This window comes from Procambarus clarkii, chromosome 50 (assembly GCF_040958095.1).
Source record: "Procambarus clarkii isolate CNS0578487 chromosome 50, FALCON_Pclarkii_2.0, whole genome shotgun sequence".
Lineage (NCBI taxonomy): Eukaryota > Metazoa > Arthropoda > Malacostraca > Decapoda > Cambaridae > Procambarus > Procambarus clarkii.
The window spans coordinates 35642250-35669013 of NC_091199.1; the positions used below are offsets into that span (position 1 = coordinate 35642250).

The 26764-nt window shown below is 43.2% G+C and overlaps 1 protein-coding gene across 1 annotated transcript in view; it reads left to right on the plus strand.

The window, feature by feature from the left end:
• The window catches only part of LOC138351747 (angiopoietin-4-like), a 283693-nt gene that overhangs the window by 93166 nt on the left and 163763 nt on the right, over window positions 1-26764 (plus strand). The window contains exon 4 of the mRNA XM_069303775.1: window positions 9223-9303. Coding sequence (XP_069159876.1) covers window positions 9223-9303 — 81 coding nt within the window. The remainder of the gene's footprint in view (window positions 1-9222; window positions 9304-26764) is intronic.

The window sequence follows — 26764 nt, forward strand, 5'->3', positions numbered from 1 at the left end:
TATTGCGGAAGGAGGAAAGAATCGAGGCAATTACAGAAGCACCATACTGTCCCCCGAGCTCAAAGCGGCAGCTAAAAGCCTTCTTGAGGACAAGGAGATAGTTGTCAGGAGAGGTGACAAGTCGCCAATATACGTCATTCTTAAAAAAGACGATAATCTGGCGAAAATGAACCTCATACTCTCTGACCAAACTAAATTTCAAAGGGTAACGAAGGACACTACAGCCGAATTGAAAGCAAAGGTCAACAAACTGATCGAAACTGTGAACGCCAAGAAATCCGGATTCCACCTGCCAAAGATTATTGGGGAATATAAACCTGGATATGCGTATGGAAATGTCAAGACACACAAGCCTGGAAACCCCTTCGGCCAATCATTAGCCAGATACCCACACCCACGTACAGACTGGCGAAGTGACTCAACGTCCTGCTGACTCCTTATGTCCCTTGCGCCTTCAGCCTGAAGTCTCCAAAGGAATTTGTTGACTTACTGCGGGGCACACGGGCCAAAGGGATAAGAGCCTCGTTGGACGTAGAATCACTGTTTACCAACGTACCTGTGGACGAGACAATCGGGATGATAGCCGACAGAGTGTATCGTGATCCGGCCTGTACTCCTCTTGACATACCAGAAAATATTCTAAGGAAACTACTCCAAGCTTGTATTAAAGAGGCACCCTTCTTGAGCCCAGATGGGCACATGTATAAGCAAGTAGATGGGGTCGCCATGGGTTCTCCCCTAGGTGTCCTGTTTGCAAACTTCTACATGGGTACCATCTAGCAAAAAGTCTTAGTCGACATGAACTTGAAACCGGCCATATACTGCAGGTATGTTGACGACATTTTTACACAGGTACCTGATGTCAGACATCTGCAGGAGCTGAAGTAGGCATTTGAGCAGAGTTCCGTGCTGCGTTTCACTTACGAGATGGAAAAGGATGGGAAGCTGCCCTTTCTAGATGTAACAGTCATGGAAAAGAGCGGAGGTTTCCCCACTGCAGTCTACACTAAGGAAACGAACATAGGAATGTGCCTAAATGCCAACAGCGACTGCCCAGACAGGTACAAGAGGAGTGTTGTTAACGCTTATGTCGACCGTGCTCTCAGCCACAGCTCAGAATGGAAGCAAGTCGACGAAGAACTCTGTAGAGTAAGGCAGGTCCTAGTCAACAACGGCTTCTCCAATGGTTTCGTCGAAGACATCATAAGAAGGAAAGTGAAACGCCATGCAACCTCTGAAGAGACAACTAACACAACACCTATACCCCCTATTAGACTATTTTACAGGAACTTCTTTTCCACAGCTCATAAAACGGAGGAAAGGGTCCTGAAAGATATTGTTAATAGAAACGTTATCCCTACAGACAAAAATCAGAGGATACAACTGACGATTTACTATAAAACCAGAAAAACGGCCAGCCTACTCATGAGAAACTCTCCAGACACAAAGCAGAACGCTTTAAAAGAGACCAACGTCGTCTATGCCTTCAAATGCCCTCTTGGGGACTGTAAGCTCCAAAAAACCCAGTATATAGGCAAGACAACAACATCTCTTTCTAGGCGTTTAACGATGCATAAGCAACAGGGCTCCATTAAGGAACATATAATCTCTTCCCACAACCAAACCATCGCCAGAGAAATCCTAAGAAACAACACAGAAATCATCGATAGATACAGCGATAGCAGGCGGCTTGACGTCTGCGAGGCACTACACATTAAGAAGTCAACACCAGCAATCAACAGCCAATTAATGCACAACTATATTCTACCCACCTCAAGACTCCGCTCCAATATAGAAGCATCAAGAAATATGGACCAATAGGCTTTCTACAATCACTTCCATTCAATACCCATTGTTTCGTGTTCTGTCTTGTGTTTATGAATTTAATTCCCTATTAATACCACCTCACCCCATCCACCTCACTCAAATGTAGATATAAACAAATCGAAGATGTGTAAGTTCTATTCAGTTGTGTATGTGTAAACTAAAGTCTTTGAAAATGTAATAAGTTTTACGAAACGCGCTCAAGTGTCGCGTCAGACTAGAAATAAAAATTAATTTTGGAGAATTGATTTTTGATTTACCACCAACAGTGAAAAGAAACGTACGAAAGATCGAGAAAATTCGTGTTCGAATTATTAATCTTACTTTTTCGGTCATATTTAATAATATATGTCTACAGGAAAGACTGCTACCAAAATATACTAATATATATATATATATATATATATATATGCGGAAAATCCACAGAGAAATATGAAATGAGGTGAACGTTTCGGCTTTTCTCCTTAGTCAGTCTGGTGTTGACAAAGGCTTTAAAAAAGCCGAAACGTTCACCTCATTTCATATTTCTCTGTGGATTTTCCGCATAAAATGATCAGTGTTTTGTGATCGTCAATTGCATATATATATATATATATATATATATATATATATATATATATATATATATATATATATATATATATATATATATATATATATATATATATATATATATATATATATATATATATATATATATATATATATATATATATATATATATATATATATATATATATATATATATATATATATATATATATATATATATATATATATATATATATATATATATATATATATATATATATATATATATATATATATATATATATATATATATATATATATATATATATATATATATATATATATATATATATATATATATATATATATATATATATATTATTAAATATGACCGAAAAAGTAAGATTAATAATTCTAACACGAATTTTCTCAATCTTTCGTACATTACGCTTCACTGTTGGAGGTAAATAAAAAATCACTTCTCCAAAATTCATTTTTATTTCTAGTCTGACGCGACACGGGCGCGTTTCGTAAAACTTATTACATTTTCAAAGACTTCACAAATACAATACCCATTGTTTCTGTTCTGTCTTGTGTTGATACTTTTAATACCCTATTAATATCCCCTGTTCTGTCTTGTGTTAATGCCACATCATCCTTCCCACCTCACTCAAATGTAGATATAATATCAGAGAGACGTAAGTTCTAATCAGTTGTGTATTTGTGAAGTCTTTGAAAATGTAATAAGTTTTACGAAACGCGCCCGTGTCGCGTCAGACTAGAAATAAAAATGAATTTTGGAGAAGTGATTTTTGATTTACCTCCAACAGTGAAGCGTAATGTACGAAAGATTGAGAAAATTCGTGTTAGAATTATTAATCTTACTTTTTCGGTCATATTTAATAATATATGTCTACAGGAAAGACTGCTACCAAAATATACTAATATTAAAGTGCACGATCCAGCAGCAAGGAATCAAGCCTTCACGATAAAATATCGCCAGGATCTGATTCGTGATCAGATATACAAGGCAGAGAATGAAATCAAAGACAACAAAACGCAACTACTTCATGCTACAAACGAGTGGAGAAATAGCAACATCGACCATAGTTTCCGTACCCGCATTGAACAACACCTCGACATCCTCACAGACCAACATCACCTCAGCACTGAAACAAGGATTATCAAGAAACTAACAACATTATATGGAGGACCTATGGCAATTCCACGACCAAGAGATGGCTTCCTGAACCTTGCAGGAATTAACCTCACTGAGGACCAAGTCACTCTCCTAAATCTGGGCATAAACTGTCATGTTATGTCCAGACCGAGTGAAATGGCCCGGAAAGTAGAGTTGGAAATTCTGTTGGACGACATATTCGACCTCGAGACACAAAAGAAGGTCACTACCAAAGATACCTTACAAGCAGAACTTATTGCAGAAGGAGGAAAGAATCGAGGCAACTACAGAAGCACCATACTGTCCCCCGAGCTTAAAGCGGCAGCTAAAAGCCTTCGTGAGAACAAGGAGATAGTTGTCAGGAGAGGTGACAAGTCGCCAATATATGTCATTCTTAAAAAAGACGAATATCTGGCGAAAATGAACATCATACTCTCTGACCAAACTAAGTTCCAAAGGGTAACGAAGGACACTACAGCCGAATTAAAAGCAAAGGTCAACAAACTGATCGAAACTGTGAACGCCAAGAAATCCGGACTCCACCTGCCAAAGATCATTGGGGAATATAAACCTGGATATGCGTATGGAAATGTCAAGACGCACAAGCCTGGAAACCCACTTCGGCCAATCATTAGCCAGATACCCACACCCACGTACAGACTGGCGAAGCGACTCAACGGCCTGCTGACTCCTTATGTTCCTTGCGCCTTCAGCCTGAAGTCTCCAAAGGAATTTGTGGACTTACTGCGGGGCACACGGGCCACAGGGATAAGAGCCTCGTTGGACGTAGAATCGCTGTTTACCAACGTACCTGTGGACGAGACAATCGGAATGATAGCCGACAGAGTGTATCGTGATCCAGCCTGTACTCCTCTTGACATGCCAGAAAGTATTCTGAGGAAACTACTCCAAGCTTGTACTAAAGAGGCACCCTTCTTGAGCCCGGATGGGCACATGTATAAGCAAGTAGATGGGGTCGCCATGGGTTCTCCCCTAGGTGTCCTGTTTGCAAACTTCTACATGGGTACCATCGAGCAAAAAGTCTTAGTCGACATGAACTTGAAACCGGCCATATACTGCAGGTATGTTGACGACATTTTTACACAGGTACCTGATGTCAGACATCTGCAGGAGCTGAAGGAGGCATTTGAGCAGAGTTCCGTGCTGCGTTTCACTTACGAGACGGAAAAGGATGGGAAGCTGCCTTTTCTAGATGTAACAGTCATGGAAAAGGGCGGAGGTTTCCACACTGCAGTCTACACTAAGGAAACAAACATAGGAATGTGCCTAAATGCCAACAGCGACTGCCCCGACAGGTACAAGAGGAGTGTTGTTAACGCATACGTCGACCGTGCTCTCAGCCACAGCTCAGAATGGAAGCAAGTCGACGAAGAACTCTGTAGGGTAAGGCAGGTTCTAGTCAATAACGGCTTCTCCAATGGTTTCATCGAAGACATCATAAGAAGGAAAGTGAAAAGCCATGCAACCTCTGAAGAGACAACTAACACAACACCTATACCCCCTATTAGACTATTTTACAGGAACTTCTTTTCCACAGCTCATAAAACGGAGGAAAGGGTCCTGAAAGATATTGTTAATAGAAACGTTATCCCTACAGACAAAAATCAGAGGATACAACTGACGATATACTATAAAACCAGAAAAACGGCCAGCCTACTCATGAGAAACTCTCCAGACACAAAACAGAACGCTTTAAAAGAGACTAACGTCGTCTATGCCTTCAAATGCCCACTTGGGGACTGTAAGCTCCAAAAAACCCAGTATATAGGCAAGACAACAACATCTCTTTCTAGGCGTTTAACGATGCATAAGCAACAGGGCTCCATTAAGGAACATATAATCTCTTCCCATAACCAAACCATCGCCAGAGAAATCCTAGTAAACAACACAGAAATCATCGATAGATACAGCGATAGCAGGCGGCTTGACGTTTGCGAGGCACTACACATCAAGAAGTCAACACCAGCAATCAACAGCCAATTATTGCACAACTATATTCTACCCACCTCAAGACTCCGCTCCAATATAGAAGCATCAAGAAATATGGACCAATAGGCTTTCTACAAACACTTCTATTCAATACCCATTGTTTCTGTTCTGTCTTGTGTTGATACTTTTAATACCCTATTAATATCCCCTGTTCTGTCTTGTGTTAATGCCACATCATCCTTCCCACCTCACTCAAATGTAGATATAATATCAGAGAGACGTAAGTTCTAATCAGTTGTGTATTTGTGAAGTCTTTGAAAATGTAATAAGTTTTACGAAACGCGCCCGTGTCGCGTCAGACTAGAAATAAAAATGAATTTTGGAGAAGTGATTTTTGATTTACCTCCAACAGTGAAGCGTCATGTACGAAAGATTGAGAAAATTCGTGTTAGAATTATTAATCTTACTTTTTCGGTCATATTTAATAATATATGTCTACAGGAAAGACTGCTACCAAAATATACTAATATATATATATATATATATATATATATATATATATATATATATTATATATATATATATATATAATATATATATATATATATATATATATATATATATATATATATATATATATGTATATATATATATATATATATATATATATATATATATATATATATATATATATATATATGTCGTACCTAATAGCCAGAACGCACTTCTATGCCTACTATTCAAGGCCCGATTTGCCTAATAAGCCAAGTTTTCATAAATTAATATATTTTCTCTAATTTTTTTCTTATGAAATGATAAAGCTACCCATTTCATTATGTATGAGGTCAATTTTTTTTTATTGGAGTTAAAAATAACGTAGATATATGACCGAACCTAACCAACCCTACCTAACCTAACCTAACCTATCTTTATAGGTTAGGTTAGGTTAGGTAGCCGAAAAAGTTAGGTTAGGTTAGGTTAGGTAGGTTAGGTAGTCGAAAAACAATTAATTCATGAAAACTTGGCTTATTAGGCAAATCGGGCCTTGAATAGTAGGCATAGAAGTGCGTTCTGGCTATTAGGTACGACATATATATATATATATATATATATATATATATATATATATATATATATATATATATATATATATATATATATATATATATATATATATATATATATATATATATATATATATATATATATATATATATATATATATATCGGCATCCGGCCGAGTTTTATATGCATACTATATATATGTCACGTCTGTGACGGAGAAAAACATGTTTTTTTTTAAACTGTTTTTTCATGTGTGGGAAATCTTCGAAACCTCTTTACCGATTGCTTTGTAATTTTGACACAACGTTGCATTCGAATAGGCGCCTGTTTTTCTATACCTACTTCATACATGCCTCACCTGTGACAGGAAAATACATTTTTTTTTTTAAATAGCACCCTCTGTTGGACGTTCTATTCGAATACATGAATGATTTTATAAACATTCTATCTAGATGTCACACCTGTAACATTTAAAACATGCTTTAAAAAAACAGCACCATCTGTTGCATTTAATAGCAACACTTGTTATGCAAACTATGTTACGATTCCATTTCAATGTTTCTGATTGCTATGACAAATTGAATTTTCATAGATTTCGATTTATTTTCATTTTGATAAAATTATTTTGTTTGACATTTTGTTGGAATTGAGTTGCGTTGCTTACCATACCGTTCATTTTGTAAGTATAAGTAGAGATGCCACATCTTTGACAGGTAAAAACATTCTTATTTTAAGACACAGCGCCATCTGTTGCACGTAAGAGCAACACCCCCTATACTAAATATTTTACAATTCCATTTCAATGTTTCTGATTCCATTGACAAATTGAATTTTCATAGATTTCAATTTATTTTCATTTTGATTAAATTATTTTGTGTGACATTGTGTTGGAATTGGGCTGTGTTGTTTTCCATACCGTTCATTTTGTGAGTATACGAATAGATGCCACACCTGTGACAGGTAAAAACATGTTTTTTTTTTAAACAGCGCCATCTGTTGCACGTAGGAGCAACACACTGCTATAATAAATATGTTACGATTCTATTTCGCTGTTCCAGATTTCATTGATAAATGGAATTTGTAAAGATTTCGATTCATTTTCATTTTGATTTAATTATAGTGAGTGACATTGAATTGGAATTGAGCTGTGTTGTTTACCGTACTGTTAACTTCCTGAGAATAGTTTGTTTTGAATTTTTTCATTGTTTTTCTTTTCGTTTTTTAACTGTTATTGCTATATTTTAGTGATGGGAACATCAGATCATTTAAGAATGCCTCGGACGAGGGAGTGGGGAATGGTAGGGAAAATGAGGGGATGGGAGTGGGGAATGGTAGGGGAGGACAAGTAGACAGGGGAGTGGGGGATGGTGGAAAGGATAATGGGATGGGGAGGGGAGAATGGTAGGGAGGACAAGAGGACGGGAGAGTGGGAGATGGTGGGGGAGGACGAGGGGACGTGGTGGGTGGAATGGTGGGAGTGGACTGGGAGTCAGGGGAAGGTTGGTGTGGCTCAGCCACGCACATACATTGCTGAGCCACAGCAGCGCATGGCTGGGTACAGCTAGTGTATATATATATATTGGCTGTTGATTGCTGGTGTTGACTTCTTGATGTGTAGTGCCTCGCAAACGTCAAGCCGCCTGCTATCGCTGTATCTATCGATGATTTCTGTGTTGTTTACTAGGATTTCTAGTAAACAACACTACTTCAACAAACAACACGATTTCTACTAGAAATCCTAGTAAACAACACAGAAATCATCGATAGATACAGCGATAGCAGGCGGCTTGACGTTTGCGAGGCACTACACATCAAGAAGTCAACACCAGCAATCAACAGCCAATTATTGCACAACTATATATATATATATATATATATATATATATATATATATATATATATATATATATATATATATATATATATATATGTCGTACCTAGTAGCCAGAACGCACTTCTCAGCCTACTATGCAAGGCCCGATTTGCCTAATAAGCCTAGTTTTCATGAATTAATGTTTTGTCGACAACCTAACCTACCTAACCTAACCTAACCTAACTTTTTCGGCTATCTAACCAAACCTAACCTATAGAGATAGGTTAGGTTAGGTTAGGTAGGGTTGGTTAGGTTCGGTCATATATCTACGTTAATTTTAACTCAAATAAAAAAAATTGACCTCATACATAATGAAATGGGTAGCTTTATCATTTCATAAGAAAAAAATTAGAGAAAATATATTAATTCAGGAAAATTTGGCTTATTAGGCAAATCGGGCCTTGCATAGTAGGCCGAGAAGTGCGTTCTGGCTACTAGGTACGACATATATATATATATATATATATATATATATATATATATATATATATATATATATATATATATATATATATATATATATATATATATATAATATATATATATACATTTATATATATATATATATATATATATATATATATATATATATATATATATATATATATATATTTATATATATATATATATATATATATATGTATATATATATATATATATATATATATATATATATATATATATATATATATACATTTTTGTTCTAATTTGAATATGAAATAACTGGAGCAATTTTTTTCTACTGTTGAAACAATGAACATCAATTGAAGGAAACATTACAATGGTCTAATATTGGCAGGGAGACAACGCCCAAGGACTGTGCTGAACTGTACCGCCAGGGAGAGAGGCTGGATGGCGTCTACTTCATCAAACCTGACAGGTAATAGTATATGATCCAAAGAATACCAGGTTAACCATCCAGGTCGTGCCAAGTTAATTATCCAGGTTGTGCCAGGTTAACTATCCAGGTCGGGCCAGGTCAACCATCCAAGTTTAGTGAGATCAACCATGCAGGTCGACAATCCAGGTCATGTTAGGTCGACAGTACAGACCGTGTCAGGTCGACAGTACAGGCCGTGTCAGGTCGACAGTACAGGCCGTGTCAGGTCGGCAGTACTGGCCGTGTCAGGTTGACAGTACAGGCCGTGTCAGGTCGACAGTACAGGCCGTGTCAGGTCGACAGTATAGGCCGTGTCAGGTCGACAGTACAGGCCGTGTCAGGTCGACAGTATAGGCCGTGTCAGGTCGACAGTACAGGCCGTGTCAGGTCGACAGTACAGGCCGTGTCAGGTCGACAGTACAGGCCGTGTCAGGTCGACAGTACAGGCCGTGTCAGGTCGACAGTATAGGCCGTGTCAGGTCGACAGTACAGGCCGTGTCAGGTTGACAGTACAGGCCGTGTCAGGTTGACAGTACAGGCCGTGTCAGGTTGACAGTACAGGCCGTGTCAGGTCGACAGTACAGGCCGTGTCGGGTCGACAGTATAGGCCGTGTCAGGTTGACAGTACAGGCCGTGTCAGGTCGACAGTACAGGCCGTGTCAGGTCGACAGTAAAGGTCGAGCCAGGTCGACAGTACTGGCCGTGTCAGGTTGACAGTACAGGCCGTGTCAGGTTGACAGTACAGGCCATGTCAGGTTGACAGTAAAGGTCGAGCCAGGTCGACAGTACAGGCCGTGTCAGGTCGACAGTACAGGCCGTGTCAGGTTGACAGTAAAGGTCGAGCCAGGTCGACAGTTCAGGTCATGCCAGGTATACAATGCAGGTCATGCCAAGTCATCCATCCAGGCCATCCATCAAGGTCGTGCTAGGCCAAGAATCAGTATCATGCCAGGTCAGTCATCAAGTTTGTGCCAGTTCAATCATTGAGGTCGTACCTGGTCATCCGTCAAGGTCGTGCTAGGCCCACAATCAGTGTCATGCCAGGTCAGTCATCAAGTTTGTGCCAGTTCAATCATTGAGGTCGTACCTGGTCATCCATCAAGGTCGTGCTAGGCCAAAAATCAGTGTCATGCCAGGTCAGTCATCAAGTTTGCGCCAGTTCAATCATTGAGGTCGTACCTGGTCATCCATCAAGGTCGTGCTAGGCCAACAATCAATATCATCCCAGCAAACATAAAACGTTGTTTGACGTTTTTATTTGGTCTCAGAAAGGTGACTCTGTAACTATTTATATTAAGACGTCTTTTTAATATCAAATATGTGTGTGTGTTTTTTGTGAATGTATTCACCTAGTTGTGTTTGTGGGGGATGTGCTCTGCTCTTTCGGTCTGCCTCTCAACTCTCAATCAATCAACTGTTAATAACTACCAACTATTTTTTTCCACGCACTCACGCACATACCCCCAGGAAGCAGCCTGTAACAGCTATCTAACTCCCAGGTACCTATGTACTGCTGGATAACAGGCGCCTCAGGGTGAAAGATAATTATCATTTTATTTCTGCCATCACCAGGGATCGAACCCGGACCCTTGGATAACGAGTACAGAGCGCTGTCCACTCAGCTATTAGGCCCCTCTCCTGATGTGTGTGCGTGTACTTACATAATTGTACTTACCTAATTTTGCTTGTGGGGGTTGAGCTCTGGCTCTTTGGTCCCGCCTCTCAACCGTCAATCAACAGGTGTACAGGTTCCTGAGCCTATTGGGCTCTATCATATCTACACTTGAAGCTGTGTATGGAGTCAGCCTCCACCACATCCCTTCCTAATGCATTCCATTTGTCTACTACTCTGACACTGAAAAATTCTTTCTAACGCGTCTATGGCTCATTTGGGCACTCAATTTCCACCTGTGTCCCCTAGTGCGTGTGCCCCTTGTGTTAAAAAGTCTGTCTTTATCTACCCTATCAATTCCTCTGAGAATCTTGTATGTGGTGATCATGTCCCCTCTAACTCTTCTGTCTCCCAGTGACATGATGTTAATTCCCGTAGTTTCTCCTCGTAGCTCATACCCCTCAGTTCTGGTTCTAGTCTGGTGGCAAACCAATGAACCTTTTCCAGTTTAGTCTTATGCTTGACTAGATATGGACTCCATGCTGGAGCCGCATACTCCAGGATTGGTCTGACATATGTGGTATATAATGTTTTGAGAGATTCATTACACAAGTTTCTAAAGGCCGTTCTCATGTTAGCCAACCTGGCATATGCCGCTCATTTTATCCTCCTGATATGAGCTTGAGGGGACATGTCTGGCGTGATATCAACCCCTAGGTCTTTCTCTCTCTCTGACTCTTGCAGGATTTCATCTCCCAAACAATACCTTGTATCTGGTCTCCTGCTCCCTACGTGGTCCCCTTGTGTTAAATAGACTGTCTTTATCTACCCTATCAATTCCCTTCAGAATCTTGAATGTGGTGATCATGTCCCCCCTTACTCCTCTGTCTTCCAGCGAAGTGAGGTTTAATTCCCGTAGTCTCTCCTCATAGCTCATACCTCTCAGCTCGGGTACTAGTCTGGTGGCAAACCTTTGAACCTTTTCCAGTTTAGTCTTATCCTTGACTAGATATGGACTCCATGCTGGGGCTGCATACTCCAGGATTGGCCTGACATATGTGGTATACAAAGTTCTGAATGATTCTTTACACAAGTTTCTGAATGCCGTTCGTATGTTGGCCAGCCTGGCATATGCCGCTGATGTTATCCGCTTGATATGTGCTGCAGGAGACAGGTCTGGCGTGATATCAACCCCCAAGTCTTTTTCCTTCTCTGACTCCTGAAGAATTTCCTCTCCCAGATGATACCTTGTATCTGGCGTCCTGCTCCCTACACCTATCTTCATTACATTACATTTGGTTGGGATAAACTCTAACTATCATTTGTTAGACCATTCCTTCAGCTTGTCTAGGTCTTCTTGAAGCCTCAAACAGTCCTCTTCTGTTTTAATCCTTCTCATAATTTTAGCATCGTCCGCAAACATTGAGAGAAATGAATCGATACCCTCCGGGAGATCATTTACATATATCAGAAACAAGATAGGACCGAGTACAGAGCCCTGTGGGACTCCACTGGTGACTTCACGCCAATCGGAGGTCTCACCCCCTCACCGTAACTCTCTGCTTCCTATTGCTTAGGTACTCCCTTATCCACTGGAGCACCTTACCAGCTACACCTACCTGTCTCTCCAGCTTATGTGCCAGCCTCTTATGCGGTACTGTGTCAAAGGCTTTCCGACAATCCAAGAAAATGCAGTCCGCCCAGCCCTCTCTTCCTTGCTTAATGTTTGTCACCTGATCGTAGAATTCTATCAAGCCTGTAAGGCAAGATTTACCCTCCCTGAACCCATGTTGGTGATTTGTCACGAAGTCCCTTCTCACCAGATGTGTTACCAGGTTTTTTCTCACGATCTTCTCCATCACCTTGCATGGTATACAAGTCAAGGACACTGGCCTGTAGTTCAGTGCCTCTTGCCTGTCGCCCTTTTTGTATATTGGGACCACATTTGCCGTCTTCCATATTTCTTGTAGGTCTCCCGTCTCCAGTGACTTACTATACACTAAGGAGAGTGGCAAGCAAAGTGCCTCTGCACACTCTTTCAGTATCCATGGTGAGATCCCATCTGGACCAACAGCCTTTCTAACATCCAGATCCAGCAGGTGTCTCTTGACCTCCTCTCTCGTAATTTCGAACTCTTCCAAGGCCGCCTGGTTTACCTCCCTTTCTCCTAGCACAGTGACCTCACCTTGTTCTATTGTGAAGACCTCCTGGAACCTCTTGTTGAGTTCTTCACACACCTCTGTGTCATTCTCTGTATACCTGTCCTCGCCTGTTCGAAGTTTCAATGCCTGTTCTTTCACTGTTGTTTTCCTTCTGATGTGACTGTGGAGTAGCTTTGGTTCGGTCTTGGCTTTGTTTGCTATATCATTTTCAAAACTTTTCTCTGCTTCTCTTCTCACCCTGACGTACTCATTCCTAGTTTTCTGGTATCTCTCTCTCTGCTTTCTGGTGTTCTGTTATTCCGGAAGTTCCTCTTCGCCATTTTGTTCAGTTTCTTCGCTTCCATACATGCCCTATTATACCATTGATTCTTCTGTTGCTTCTCGGATTTTTCCTTTTGGGCCGGGATGAACCTGTTTACTGCCTCCTGACACTTTTGGGTAACATAGTCCATCATACCCTGTACAGACTTATCTCTGAGGTCTGTGTTCCAAGGTATTTCACTTAGGAAACTTCTCATCTGTTCATAATTCCCCTTTCAATATGCCAGCCTTTTGATTCCTAGTTCTTTTTTGGGGGGGAGATAAGTCCTAGCTCTACCAGGTACTCAAAGTTCAGTACACTGTGGTCACTCATTCCCAAGGGCGCTTCCATCTTAACTTCCCTTATATCCCACTCATTTAGGGTAAATATCAAATCATGCATTGCTGGTTCATCTTCTCCTCTCATTCTTGTTGGTTCTTTGATGTGCTTGCTTAGAAAGTTTCTTGTTGCCACGTCCAGCAGCTTAGCTCTCCATGTTTCTGGTCCTCCATGCGGGTCTCTGTTCTTCCAATCTATCTTTCCATGGTTGAAGTCTCCCATAATAAGTAGTCCAGATCCATTCCTGCTAGCAACAGAAGCTGCTCTTTCTATTATGTTAATAGTGGCCATGTTGTTTCTATCATTTTCCTGTCTAGGTCTTCTGTCATTTGGTTTTGGATTATATATGACTACAACTATAATTTTTTTCCCTCCATTTGTTATGGTACCTGCTATGTAGTCACTGAAACCTTCACAGCCCTGAATATCCATCTCTTCAAAATCCCAGCCTTTTCTTACCAGCAGAGCTACACCACCCCCACCTCTTCCTTCCCTCTCTTTCCTCATAACATAATAGTCCTGTGGGAACACTGCGTTTGTTATCGTTTTCGTGAGCTGTTTCTGTGAGGGCTATTATGTCTGGGTTTTCCTCTAGTACCCGTTCTCCAAGCTCATTTGCTATATTTGTAATTCCATCTATGTTAGTGTACATTGCTTTGTGGCTCACTTTCTTCTGTCCCTTCTCAAATCGCCTCCTTGGTGAGTGTTCTGCTGGTGGGGGAGGCTGTTCCATGGGTGCGAGGACCTGTGAGGTGGATAACAGGGTCTCAGAGGATACTGGGATGAGGGGCGGGGATCTATTGAAGGGGGAGGGCCAGGGAGGGTATGGGGTGAAAGGGGAGGGAGGACGGGAAGGAAAGGGGGGGAGGGAGGACTCGGGAGGAGGGGAGGGGTGGAAGGGTGGGGATTGGGTGTGGGGGGAGGGAGATTTGGCTGATCATTTGAGTGGGGGCAGATAGGGTTTGGGGTAGGGGGGTTTTCTATGCAGAGGAGGGTGGCGGGGTTATCCTCCCTTCTGGTATTACTGGGTAGCTGGTTGTGGGTTCCCCCCTCGCCTCTGGGGGTGTTGTGTTGGGAGCTGTGACTTCCTGGTTTTCCCCTCGCCCTGCGCCTCTTCCTTGCTTCTGCCGCCACGGCTCTCTCCTCCCTTGTCATGTCTCTCTGGAGGAATACATTTTTGAATTTTCCCACGTTTTTTAGGGAGCTCTTCCTTGATAGGATCTTCTCCTTTGTGCTCTCATTTGCAAACACTATCTTTATCATTTGGTCTCGGTCTTTGTTGTACCAACCTAGCCTGAAAACCTTCTCATTGCTTTGCTCAGCCCCTTCCATGTCTAGTGCCTTTAGTACTTCATTCACTGCTGCTTTGTCCTATTCATTCCACTCTGTCCTATTAGAGACTTCCTGCTCTTTAATACCCACAGCAACCACTGATCTGTTCCTTTTCAGCAGTTGGCTAGTGGAGCGTGCCGCCTCCTGTGAGGTGGCTGCTTTCATGGCCACCTCCATCACTGCAGTCAATACTTCAGTATTTTTTTTTTAGTATTTCCACAAATGTTGCTTTTATTGATGCATTCTCATCCAAAAACTATAACCACCTTCTCCCTGGATGATTTTTTGAGTCTCAGCCTCGATACCATTCTCTTTGAGGACTCTAATCTCCCTCTTTGCTGCTGTCAGCTCTCTTTTCAGGTTGCTTATTTCGTTCTTCATTTCCTGCATCATTTCTTGCATCTCACTCTTGATGTCCTCCAGAAACTGGGCGAACATTTCCTTCATTTCGTCACCTTGGCTCTTCCCTGTTCCCCTGGTACCTCTGGCTGCCATGCTTGCCCCTGTTCCTATAGTTGTGCCGTAATAGGATTTGTCAGGAAGGCAGAGCGGGATGGGGGAGGGAGAGAGAGAGAGAGGAAGAGAGATAGAAAGAGAGAGAGAGAAAGGGAGTGATAAAGGGAGAGATAAATGGGTGGGTGGGGGCGATCCGACCCTTCCACTGAAGTGAGAAGAAATTAGAATAGGAGGAGATGGAGAGAGAGGCGGGAGGGAGAGAGAGAGGGAGAGAGAGGAGAGGGAGAGAGATGGAGAGGGAGAGAGGTGTGTGTGTGTGTATGTGTGTGTGTGTGTGTGTGTGTGTGTGTGTGTGTGTGTGTGTGTGTGTGTGTGTGTATGTGTGTGTGTGTGTGTCTCTGGGCAGAGAGGGAGGGGGAAGGAAAGAGAGGGAGGGAGAGAGAGAGAGAGAGAGAGAGAGAGAGAGAGAGAGAGAGAGAGAGAGAGAGAGAGAGAGAGAGAGAGAGAGAGAGAGAGAGAGAGAGAGAGAGAGAGAGAGAGAGAGAGAGAGAGTGAGAGAGAGAGAGAGAGAGAGAGAGAGAGAGAGAGAGAGAGAGAGAGAGAGAGAGAGAGAGAGAGAGAGAGAGAGAGAGAGAGAGAGAGAGAGAGAGAGAGAGAGAGAGAGAGAGAGAGAGAGAGAGAGAGAGAGAGAGAGAGAGAGAGAGAGAGAGAGAGGGGAGAGAGGCAGAGAGAGTGGGAGAGAGAGAGAGAGTGGGAGAGAGAGAGAGAGAGTGGGAGAGAGAGAGAGTGGGAGAGAGGGAATGGGAGAGAGAGAGAGGGTCCCTGTGTGTGTGTGTACTCACCTAATTGTCCTTGTGGGGGTTGAGCTTTGGCTCTTTGGGCCCATCTCTCAACTGTCAATCAACTGGTGTACAGATTCCTGAGCCTATTGGGCTCAATTATATCTACATTTAAAACTGTGTATGGAGTCAGCCTCCACCACATCTCTGCCTAATGCATTCCACCTGTTAACTACTCTGACACTGAAAAAGTTCTTTCTAACGTCCCTGTGGCTCATTTGGGTACTCAGTTTCCACCTATGTCCCCTTGTTCGCGTACCGCCAATGTTGAATAGTTTATCCTTGTTTACCCTGTCAATTCTCCTGAGGATCTTGTAGGTAGTGATCGTATCTCCCCCTCACTCTTCTGTCTTCTAGTGTCGTAAGGTGTATTTCCCGCAGTCTTTCCTCGTAACTCATGCCTCTTAGTTCTGGGACCAGTCTAGTGGCATACCTCTGAAATTTTTCCAGCTTCGTCTTGTGCTTGACAAGGTGCGGACTCCATGCTGGGGCCGCATACTCCAGGATTGGTCTTAAGTATGTGGTGTACAAGATTCTAAACGATTCCTTACACAGGTTCCTGAAGGCTGTTCTAATGTTAGCCAGCCTTGCTTATGCCGCAGACGTAATTCTTTTGATGTGGGCTTAAGGAGACAGGTTTGGTGTGATATAAATTCCTAGATCTTTCTCTCTTTCCGTTTCATTAAGTACTTCATCTGCTATTCTGTATCTTGTGTCTGGCCTCCTGTTTCCACCGCCTAGTTTCATTACTTTGCATTTACTCGGGTTAAACTTTAACAACCATTTGTTAGACCATTCATTCAGTTTGTCTAGGTCATCCTGTAGCCTTCTACTATCATCCTCTTTTTCAATCCTCCTCATAATTTTTGCATCATCAGCAAACATTGAGAGAAACGATTCTATACCCTCTGGGAGATCATTTACATATATCAGAAACAGTATTGGTCCAAGGACTGACCCCTACGGGACTCCACTTGTGACGTCACGCCAATCCGAGACCTCACCCCTCACAGTGACTCTTTGTCTACTGTTACTTACGTACTCCCGAGACCAACGGAGTACCTTCCCTTTCACTCCAGCCTGCATCTCCTGCTTTCTCAGTAGCCTCTTATGTGGTACTGTATCAAAGGCTTTTTGACAATCCAAAAATATGCAGTCTGCCCAGCCCTCTCTTTCTTGCTTGATTTTTGTTGCCTGGTCGTAGAACTCAATTAGCCCTATGAGGCAGGACTTGCCATCCCTGAACCCATGTTGATGCTGTGTTACAAAGTTCTTTCGCTCCAGATGTTCCACTAGCTTTCTTCGCATAATCTTCTCCATCAGCTTGCATGGTATGCAGGCTAGGGACACTGGCCTGTAGTTCAGTGCCGCCTGCCTATCCCCTTTCTTGTATATTGGAACTACATAAGCTGCCTTACAAATTTCTGGCAGTTCCCCTGTTTCCAGTGATTTGTTATACACTATGGAGAGTGGCAGGCACAGTGCTTCTGCTCCTTACCTTAGTATCCAAGGGGAGATTCCATCTGGGCCTATAGCCTATGTCACATGCAACTCTAGTAAACACTTCTTTACTTCCCCACTGGTAATCTCAAACTCTTCCAGTGGTTCCAGGTTAACTATTTCCTCTTTTATCTCTGGAATCTCTCCTTCCTCTTCGGTGAAGACCTCCTGGAACTTCTTATTCAGTTCCTCACACACTTCCATGTCGTTTGTAGTGAATCAATCTGCCCCTATTCTTATATTCATTACCTGTTCCTTTACTGTTGTTTTTCTCCAGATGTTACTATGCAGCAACTTGGGTTGAGTCTTTGCTTTGCTTGCGATGTCATTTTCGTATTGTCTTTCTGCCTCTCTTCTCATCCTGACATATTCATTCCTGGCACTCTAGTATCTTTCTCTGCTCTCAAGTGTCCTCTTATTCCTATAGTTTCTCCATGCCCTATTACTTTGCTGTTTAGCTAGCCCACATCTCTGATTAAATCATGGGCTTCTCATCTTCATTTCATTGCTTTCCTTTTGGACTGGGACAAACTTGTTTGCTGCTTCCTTGCACTTGTGCGTGATGAAGTCCATCATGTCTACGGCCGTCTTTCCCCTGAGCTTTGTTTCCCATGTTATATCTGTTAGGAATTTTCTTAACACCTCATAGTTTCCCTTTTGGAATGCCAGTTTTTTGTTTTCAGTACCCCTCTTTGAGTTCAATAACCCTTCCTCAACCAGATACTCAAACGCCAGTACACTGTGGTCGCTCATTCCTACTGGGGCCTCATAGCCGATTTTCCTTATGTCGGAGTCGATCAGAGTGAAGACTAGGTCGAGTCTCGCTGGTTCATCGTTTCCTCTCATCCTAGTGGGTTCCCTGACATGTTGGCTTAGATAGTTTCTTGTCGCCACCTCCATTAGTTTGGCTCTCCATGTATCCTCTCCTCCATGCGGTTCCTTGTTCTCCCAGTATATCTTTCCGTGATTGAAGTCTTCTATGATGAGCAGATGGGATCTATTTCTACAGGCAGTAGAGGCTGCCTTCTCAATTATAGTGTTAACTGCCATGTTGTTGTTGTAATTCTCTTGCCTTGGTCTTCTGTTATTTGGTGGAGAGTTATATATAACTACTACTACTACTTTTGGTCCTCCCAATGTTATGGTGCCTGTTACGTAGTCTCTGAAACCATTGCAGCCCGGGATGACCATCTCCTTGAAGCTCCATTCCTTTCTCATTAGTAGGGCCACTCCACCTCTTCCCCGTCCTTCCCTCTCTTTCCTTATTACAGTGTAGTTCTGGGGAAACACTGCATTCGTTATGATACCTGAGAGTTTTGTTTCTGTGAGTCCGATTACATCTGGGTTCACTTCTTGTGTTCTTTCCCGTAGTTCACTTGCCTTGCTGGTGATCCCATCTATGTTCGAGTACATCACCCTGAAGCTGACTCTCTTCTGTCCTTTCTCAGATTTTGTACTCACCTATTTGTACTCACCTATTTGTGCTTGCAGGATCGAGCATTGACTCTTGGATCCCGCCTTTCCAGCTATTGGTTGTTTACAGCAATGACTCCTGTCCCATTTCCCTATCATACCTAATTTTAAAAGTATGAATAGAGTTTTCTTCCACAACCTGTTCCCCAAATGCACTCCATTTTTCCACTACTCTCACGCAGAAAGAAAACTTCCTAACATCTCTGTGACTCATCTGAGTTTCCAGTTTCCACCCATGTTCCCTCGTTCTGTTATTATTACGTGTGAACATTTCATCTATTTCCACTTAGTCAATTCCCCCGAGAATTTTATATGTCCCTATCATATCTTCTCTCTCCCTTCTTTTCTCTAGTGTCGTAAGGTTCAGTTCCTTCAGACGCTCTTCATATCCCACCCCTCGTAACTCTGGGACAAGCCTCGTCGCAAACCTCTGAACCTTCTACAGTTTCCTTATGTGTTTCTTCAGGTGGGGGCTCCATGATGGCGCGGTATACTCTAAGACGGGTCTCACGTAGGCAGTGTAAAGTGCCCTAAAAGCCTCCTCATTTAGGTTTCTGAATGAAGTTCTAATTTTCGCCAGTGTAGAGTACGCTGCTGTCGTTATCTTATTTATATGTGCCTCAGGAGTTAGGTTAGGTGTCACATCCACTCCCAGGTCTCTTTCTCGAATCGTTACAGGTAGGAAGTTCCCCTTCATTGTGTACTGTCCTTTTGGTCTTCTATCACCTGATCCCATTTCCATAACTTTACATTTACTGGTGTTAAACGCCAGTAGCCATTTCCCTGATCATCTCTGCAACCTGTTTAAGTCCTCTTGGAGGATCCTACAATCCTCGTCTGTCACAACTCTTCTCATTAATTTTGCGTCATCCGCAAACATTGACATGTATGATTCCACTCCTGTAAACATATCATTTACGTAAATTAGAAAGAGGATTGGTCCCAGCACCGATCCTTGAGGTACTCCACTTGTTACTGTTCGCCAGTCCGACTTCTCGCCCTTTACCATTACCCTCTGGCTCCTTCCTGTTAGGTAGTTCTTCACCCATGAAAGGGCCTTTCCGCTTACTCCTGCCTGCCTCTCAAGTTTGTATAGCAGTCTCATGTGCGGTACTGTATCAAAGGCCTTTTGGCAGTCAAGAAATATGCAGTCTGCCCAGCCTTCTCTGTCCTGCCTTATCCTGTGTGTGTGTGTGTATGTGTGTGTGTGTGTGTGTGTGTGTACTCACCTAGTTGTACTCACCTAGTTGTGTTTGCGGGGGTTGAGCTCTGGCTCTTTGGTCCCGCCTCTCAACCGTCAATCAACAGGTGTACAGATTCCTGAGCCTATCGGCTCTGTCATATCTACACTTGAAACTGTGTATGGAGTCAGCCTCCACCACATCACTTCATAATGCATTCCATTTGTCAACCACTCTGACACTAAAAAAGTTCTTTCTAATATCTCTGTGGCTCATTTGGGCACTCAGTTTCCACCTGTGTCCCCTTGTGCGTGTTCCCCTTGAGTTAAATAGACTGTCTTTATCTACCCTATCAATCCCCTTCAGAATCTTGAATGTGGTGATCATGTCCCCCCTAACTCTTCTGTCTTCCAGCGAAGTGAGGTTTAATTCCCGTAGTCTCTCCTCGTAGCTCATACCTCTCAGCTCGGGTACTAGTCTGGTGGCAAACCTTTGAACCTTTTCCAGTTTAGTCTTATCCTTGACTAGATATGGACTCCATGCTGGGGCTGCATACTCCAGGATTGGCCTGACATATGTGGTATACAAAGTTCTGAATGATTCTTTACACAAGTTTCTGAATGCCGTTCGTATGTTGGCCAGCCTGGCATATGCCGCTGATGTTATCCGCTTGATATGTGCTGCAGGAGACAGGTCTGGCGTGATATCAACCCCCAAGTCTTTTTCCTTCTCTGACTCCTGAAGAATTTCCTCTCCCAGATGATACCTTGTATCTGGCCTCCTGCTCCCTACACCTATCTTCATTACATTACATTTGGTTGGGTTAAACTCTAACAACCATTTGTTCGACCATTCCTTCAGCTTGTCTAGGTCTTCTTGAAGCCTCAAACAGTCCTCTTCTGTTTTAATCCTTCTCATAATTTTAGCATCGTCCGCAAACATTGAGAGAAATGAATCGATACCCTCTGGGAGATCATTTACATATATCAGAAACAAGATAGGACCGAGTACAGAGCCCTGTGGGACTCCACTGGTGACTTCACGCCAATCGGAGGTCTCACCCCTCACCGTAACTCTCTGCTTCCTATTGCTTAGATACTCCCTTATCCACTGGAGCACCTTACCAGCTACACCTGCCTGTCTCTCCAGCTTATGTACCAGCCTCTTATGCGGTACTGTGTCAAAGGCTTTCCGACAATCCAAGAAAATGCAGTCCGCCCAGCCCTCTCTTTCTTGCTTAATCTGTGTCACCTGATCGTAGAATTCTATCAAGCCTGTAAGGCAAGATTTACCCTCCCTGAATCCATGTTGGCGATTTGTCACGAAGTCCCTTCTCTCCAGATGTGTTACCAGGTTTTTTCTCACGATCTTCTCCATCACCTTGCATGGTATACAAGTCAAGGACACTGGCCTGTAGTTCAGTACCTCTTGTCTGTCGCCCTTTTTGTATATTGGGACCACATTCGCCGTCTTCCATATTTCTGGTAGGTCTCCCGTCTCTAGTGACTTACTATACACTATGGAGAGTGGCAGGCAAAGTGCCTCTGCACACTCTTTCAGTACCCATGGTGAGATCCCATCTGGACCAACAGCCTTTCAAACATCCAGATCCAGCAGGTGTCTCTTGACCTCCTCTCTCGTAATTTCGAACTCCTCCAAGGCCGCCTGGTTTACCTCCCTTTCTCCTAGCACAGTGACCTCACCCTGTTCTATTGTGAAGACCTCCTGGAACCTCTTGTTGAGTTCCTCACACACCTCTCTGTCATTCTCTGTATACCTGTCCTCGCCTGTTCTAAGTTTCAATACCTGTTCTTTCACTGTTGTTTTCCTTCTGATGTGACTGTGGAGTAGCTTTGGTTCGGTCTTGGCTTTGTTTGCTATATCATTTTCAAAATTTTTCTCTGCTTCTCTTCTCACCCTGACGTACTCATTCCTGGTTCTCTGGTATCTCTCTCTGCTTTCTGGTGTTCTGTTATTCCGGAAGTTCCTCCACGCCTTTTTGTTCAGTTTCTTCGCTTCCATACATGCCCTATTATACCATGGATTCTTCTGTTGCTTCTCGGATTTTTCCCTTTGGGCCGGGATGAACCTGTTTACTGCCTCCTGACACTTTTGGGTAACATAGTCCATCATGCCCTGTACAGACTTGTCTCTGAGGTCTGTGTCCCAAGGTATTTCACTTAGGAAACTTCTCATCTGTTCATAATTCCCCTTTCGGTATGCCAGCCTTTTGATTCCTAGTTCTTTTTGGGGGGAGATAAGTCCTAGCTCTACCAGGTACTCAAAGTTCAATACACTGTGGTTACTCATTCCCAAGGGCGCTTCCATCTTAACTTCCCTTATATCCCATTCATTTAGGGTAAATATCAAATCAAGCATTGCTGGTATCAAATCAAGCATTGCTGGTAATGTGGTAATCTGGTAATGTGTGTATGTGTGTGTGTGTGTGTGTGTACTCACCTAGTTGTACTCACCTAGTTGTGCTTGCGGGGGTTGAGCTCTGGCTCTTTGGTCCCGCCTCTCAACCGTCAATCAACAGGTGTACAGGTTCCTGAGCCTATTGGGCTCTATCATATCTACACTTGAAACTGTGTACGGAGTCAGCCTCCACCACATCACTTCCTAATGCATTCCATTTGTCAACCACTCTGACACTAAAAAAGTTCTTTCTAATATCTCTGTGGCTCATTTGGGCACTCAGTTTCCACCTGTATCCCCTAGTGCGTGTGCCCCTTGTGTTAAACAGCCTGTCTTTATCAACCCTGTCAATTCCCTTGAGGATCTTGAATGTGGTGATCATGTCCCCCCTAACTCTTCTGTCATCCAACGAAGTGAGGTTTAATTCCCGTAGTCTCTCCTCGTAGCTCATACCTCTCAGCTCGGGTACTAGTCTGGTGGCAAACCTTTGAACCTTTTCCATTTTAGTCTGTGTGTGTGTGTGTGTGTGTGTGTGTGTGTGTGTGTGTGTGTGTGTGTGTGTGTGTGTGTGTGTGTGTGTGTGTGTGTGAGTGAGTGTGTGTGTGTGTGTGTGTGTGTGTGTGTGTGTGTGTGTGTGTGTGTGTGTGTGTGTGTGTGTGTGTATGTACTAATCTAGTTGTACTCACCTAGTTGTGCTTTTCGGGGTTGAGCTCTAGCTCTTTGGTCCCGCCTCTTAATTGTTAATCAACTGGTGTACAGATTCCTGAGCCTACTGGGCTCCAACATATCTGCATTTGAAACAGTGTATATAGTCAGCCTTCACCACATCACTACTTAATGCATTCCGTTTGTTAACTACTCTGACACTGAAAAAAAAAATTTCTAATGTCTCTGTGTCTCATTTGGGTTCTAAGTTTCCACCTGTGTCCCCTTGTTCGTGTTCCACCCGTGCTAATGATCTGTCTTTGTCTACCCTGTCAATTCCCCTGAGAATTTTGTAGGTGGTTATCATGTCTCCCCTTACTCTTCTGTTTTCCAGGGATGTGACGTTCAGCTCCTTTAGCCATTCCTCGTAGCTCATACCTCTCAGTTCCGGGACGAGTCTGGTGGCATACCTCTGAATCTTCTCTCACTTTCTCTTATGTTTAACTATGAATGGATTCCAGGCTGGAGCTGTAAATTCCAGGAATGGTCTGTTATAAGTAGTATACAGGCCCTGAACGATTCCTTACACAAGTTTCTAAAGGAGGTCTTATTTTGGCCAACTTAGCATATGCCACTGATGATATCCTTTGGTGTGTGCCTCTGGGGACAGGTTCTGCGTGATATTAACTCCCAGATCTTTCTCTCTATTTGACTCATGCAGTATTTCACCTCCCAGATGGCACCTTGTGTTCAGCGTTCTGCTCCCTTCGCTTAATTTCATTACTTTACACTTTCCTGAGTTGAACTTTTGTAGCCATTTTCTAGACCGTTCCTTCAGTTTTTACCAGGTCGTCCTGTAGTCTCTGTCTATCTTCATCTATCTATCATCTATCTCTGTCTATCTCTGATTCTTCTCATAGTTTTTCTGTCATCAGCAAACACTGAGAGGAATGATTCTATACCCTCTGGAAGATCGTTTACATAAATTAGAGACAGGATGGGTCCAAGTACAGAGTCCTGTTGGACTCCGCTGGTGACATCTTCCCACTCTGATGTCTCCCACCTCACAGTTACTCGCTCTTTCCTGTTGCTTAGATACTCTCTAGTCCACTGGAGCACTTACACTTTTACTCCAGCCTGTTGCTCCAACTTTTCTATCAGCCTTTTATGGGGTATTGTGTCAAAGGCTTCCTGACAGTTTTAGAAAATGCAGTCTGTCCACCCTTCTCTTTCTTGCCTAATTTTTATTGCTTGGTCATAGAATTGTATTAAACCCGTGAGGCACGATTTACCATCTCTGAACCCCTGCTGGTGGTGTGTTACAAAGCTATTGACCTACAAATACTCTTCGAGCCTTTTCCTCACGATCTTCTATATCACCTTGCATGGTATACAAGTTAGGGGAAACTGGCCTGTAGTTCAGTGCTTCTTGTCAATGTGTGTATATGTGTTTGTGTGTGATAAAGGTCCTATGTAACCTATAGAGGATAGCCAATGCCCAAGAACATATATGTAGGCATTGTTGTATGTGTTATGTGTGGGGAAGTTGGTGCCCGGGGCCTGGAGTGTAGTACGATACTGCCAGACCTGTGGTCAACGGTTGGTAGGGGAGGCGGTGCCGGCAGTCACAGTCACTCTGGCTGCCATAGTCCTCACAGGATCGTCTCCCCAGTCTGCCCATGGAATACCACTGATAACCATCTCTCTCTCTCTCTCTCTCTCTCTCTCTCTCTCTCTCTCTCTCTCTCTCTCTCTCTCTCTCTCTCTCTCTCTCTCTCTCTCTCTCTCTCTCTCTCTCTCTCATTCTCTCTCTCTCTCTCTCTCTCTCTCTCTCTCTCTCTCTCTCTCTCTCTCTCTCTCTCTCTCTCTCTCTCTCTCTCTCTCTCTCTCTCTCTCTCTCTCTCTCTCTCTTCTCTCTCTTTCTCTCTCTCTCTCTCTCTCTCTCTCTCTCTCTCTCTCTCTCTCTCTCTCTCTCTCTCTCTCGCTCTCTCTCGCTCTCTCTCGCTCTCTCTCGCTCTCTCTCTCTCTCTCTCTCTCTCTCTCTCTCTCTCTCTCTCTCTCTCTCTCTCTCGCTCTCTCTCGCTCTCTCTCTCTCTCTCTCTCTCTCTCTCGCTCTCTCTCTCGCTCTCTCTCTCTCTCTCTCTCTCTCTCTCTCTCTCTCTCTCTCTCTCTCTCTCTCTCTCTCTCTCTCCTCTCTCTCACTCTCTCTCTCTCTCTCTCTCTCTCTCTCTCTCTCTCTCTCTCTCTCTCTCTCTCTCTCTCTCTCTCTCTCTCTCTCTCTCTCTCTCTCTCTCTCTCTCTCTCTCTCTCTCTCACTCTCTCTCTCTCTCACTCTCACTCTCTCTCTCTCTCGCTCTCTCTCTCTCTCTCTCTCTCTCTCTCTCTCTCTCTCTCTCTCTCTCTCTCTCTCTCTCTCTCTCTCTCTCTCTCTCTCTCTCTCTCTCTCTCTCTCTCTCTCTCTCTCTCTCTCTCTCTCTCTCTCTCTCTCTCTCTCTCTCTCTCTCTCTCTCTCTCTCTCTCTCTCTCTCTCTCTCTCTCTCTCTCTCTCTCTTCTCTCTCTCTCCTCTCTCTCACTGTCTCTTTTCTCCTATCTCTGTCGCTATCTTTCTAAATGCAATGAAGATTATTATACCTAATAAATCCAATAATTAATAATTAGAATTATTAGTTATTTGGATTTATTGGTACACACCCCAAGTGTACCTTGGGCTGTCAGTCCAGTGTCAAATCTGTAGGAGTAGCAACACTTTGGCAACAAGCAGAGAAGGCAGGTGGGAAAGGAATTCCTGGAAATTTTTGTCTGGCAGGCAAGACTCAGGGTAAGTCATTGTTAAAAGGTAAGTCTGGGTCTTCCTTCACTCCTCCATGGGTCTAGGCCGGAATTGCTAATTACAGTTTCCCCGTGGTTGACTGAAGGGCTCCCAGGGTGAATCAGTGGTGCCCCCAGTGGTGGGAGCGAAGACCAGCGGTGGTGGGTATTACTGGTCCTCTTCTGTGGGACAAAGTTGAATCTGTGGAGTCACGTGATCGCAGAGACTGAGTACTGTCTCCTGAACCCCGTAGCAGCCCCATGCTAGCATAGCCCCAGCCCCCCCCCCCCCACCCCCTGTGACAAGAATTGGCAACCTTGCCAGGATACATTCGTCAAAATACAGTGTTGCTAGGATACGTTCATCGAGGTACAGTGTTGCCAGCATACGTTG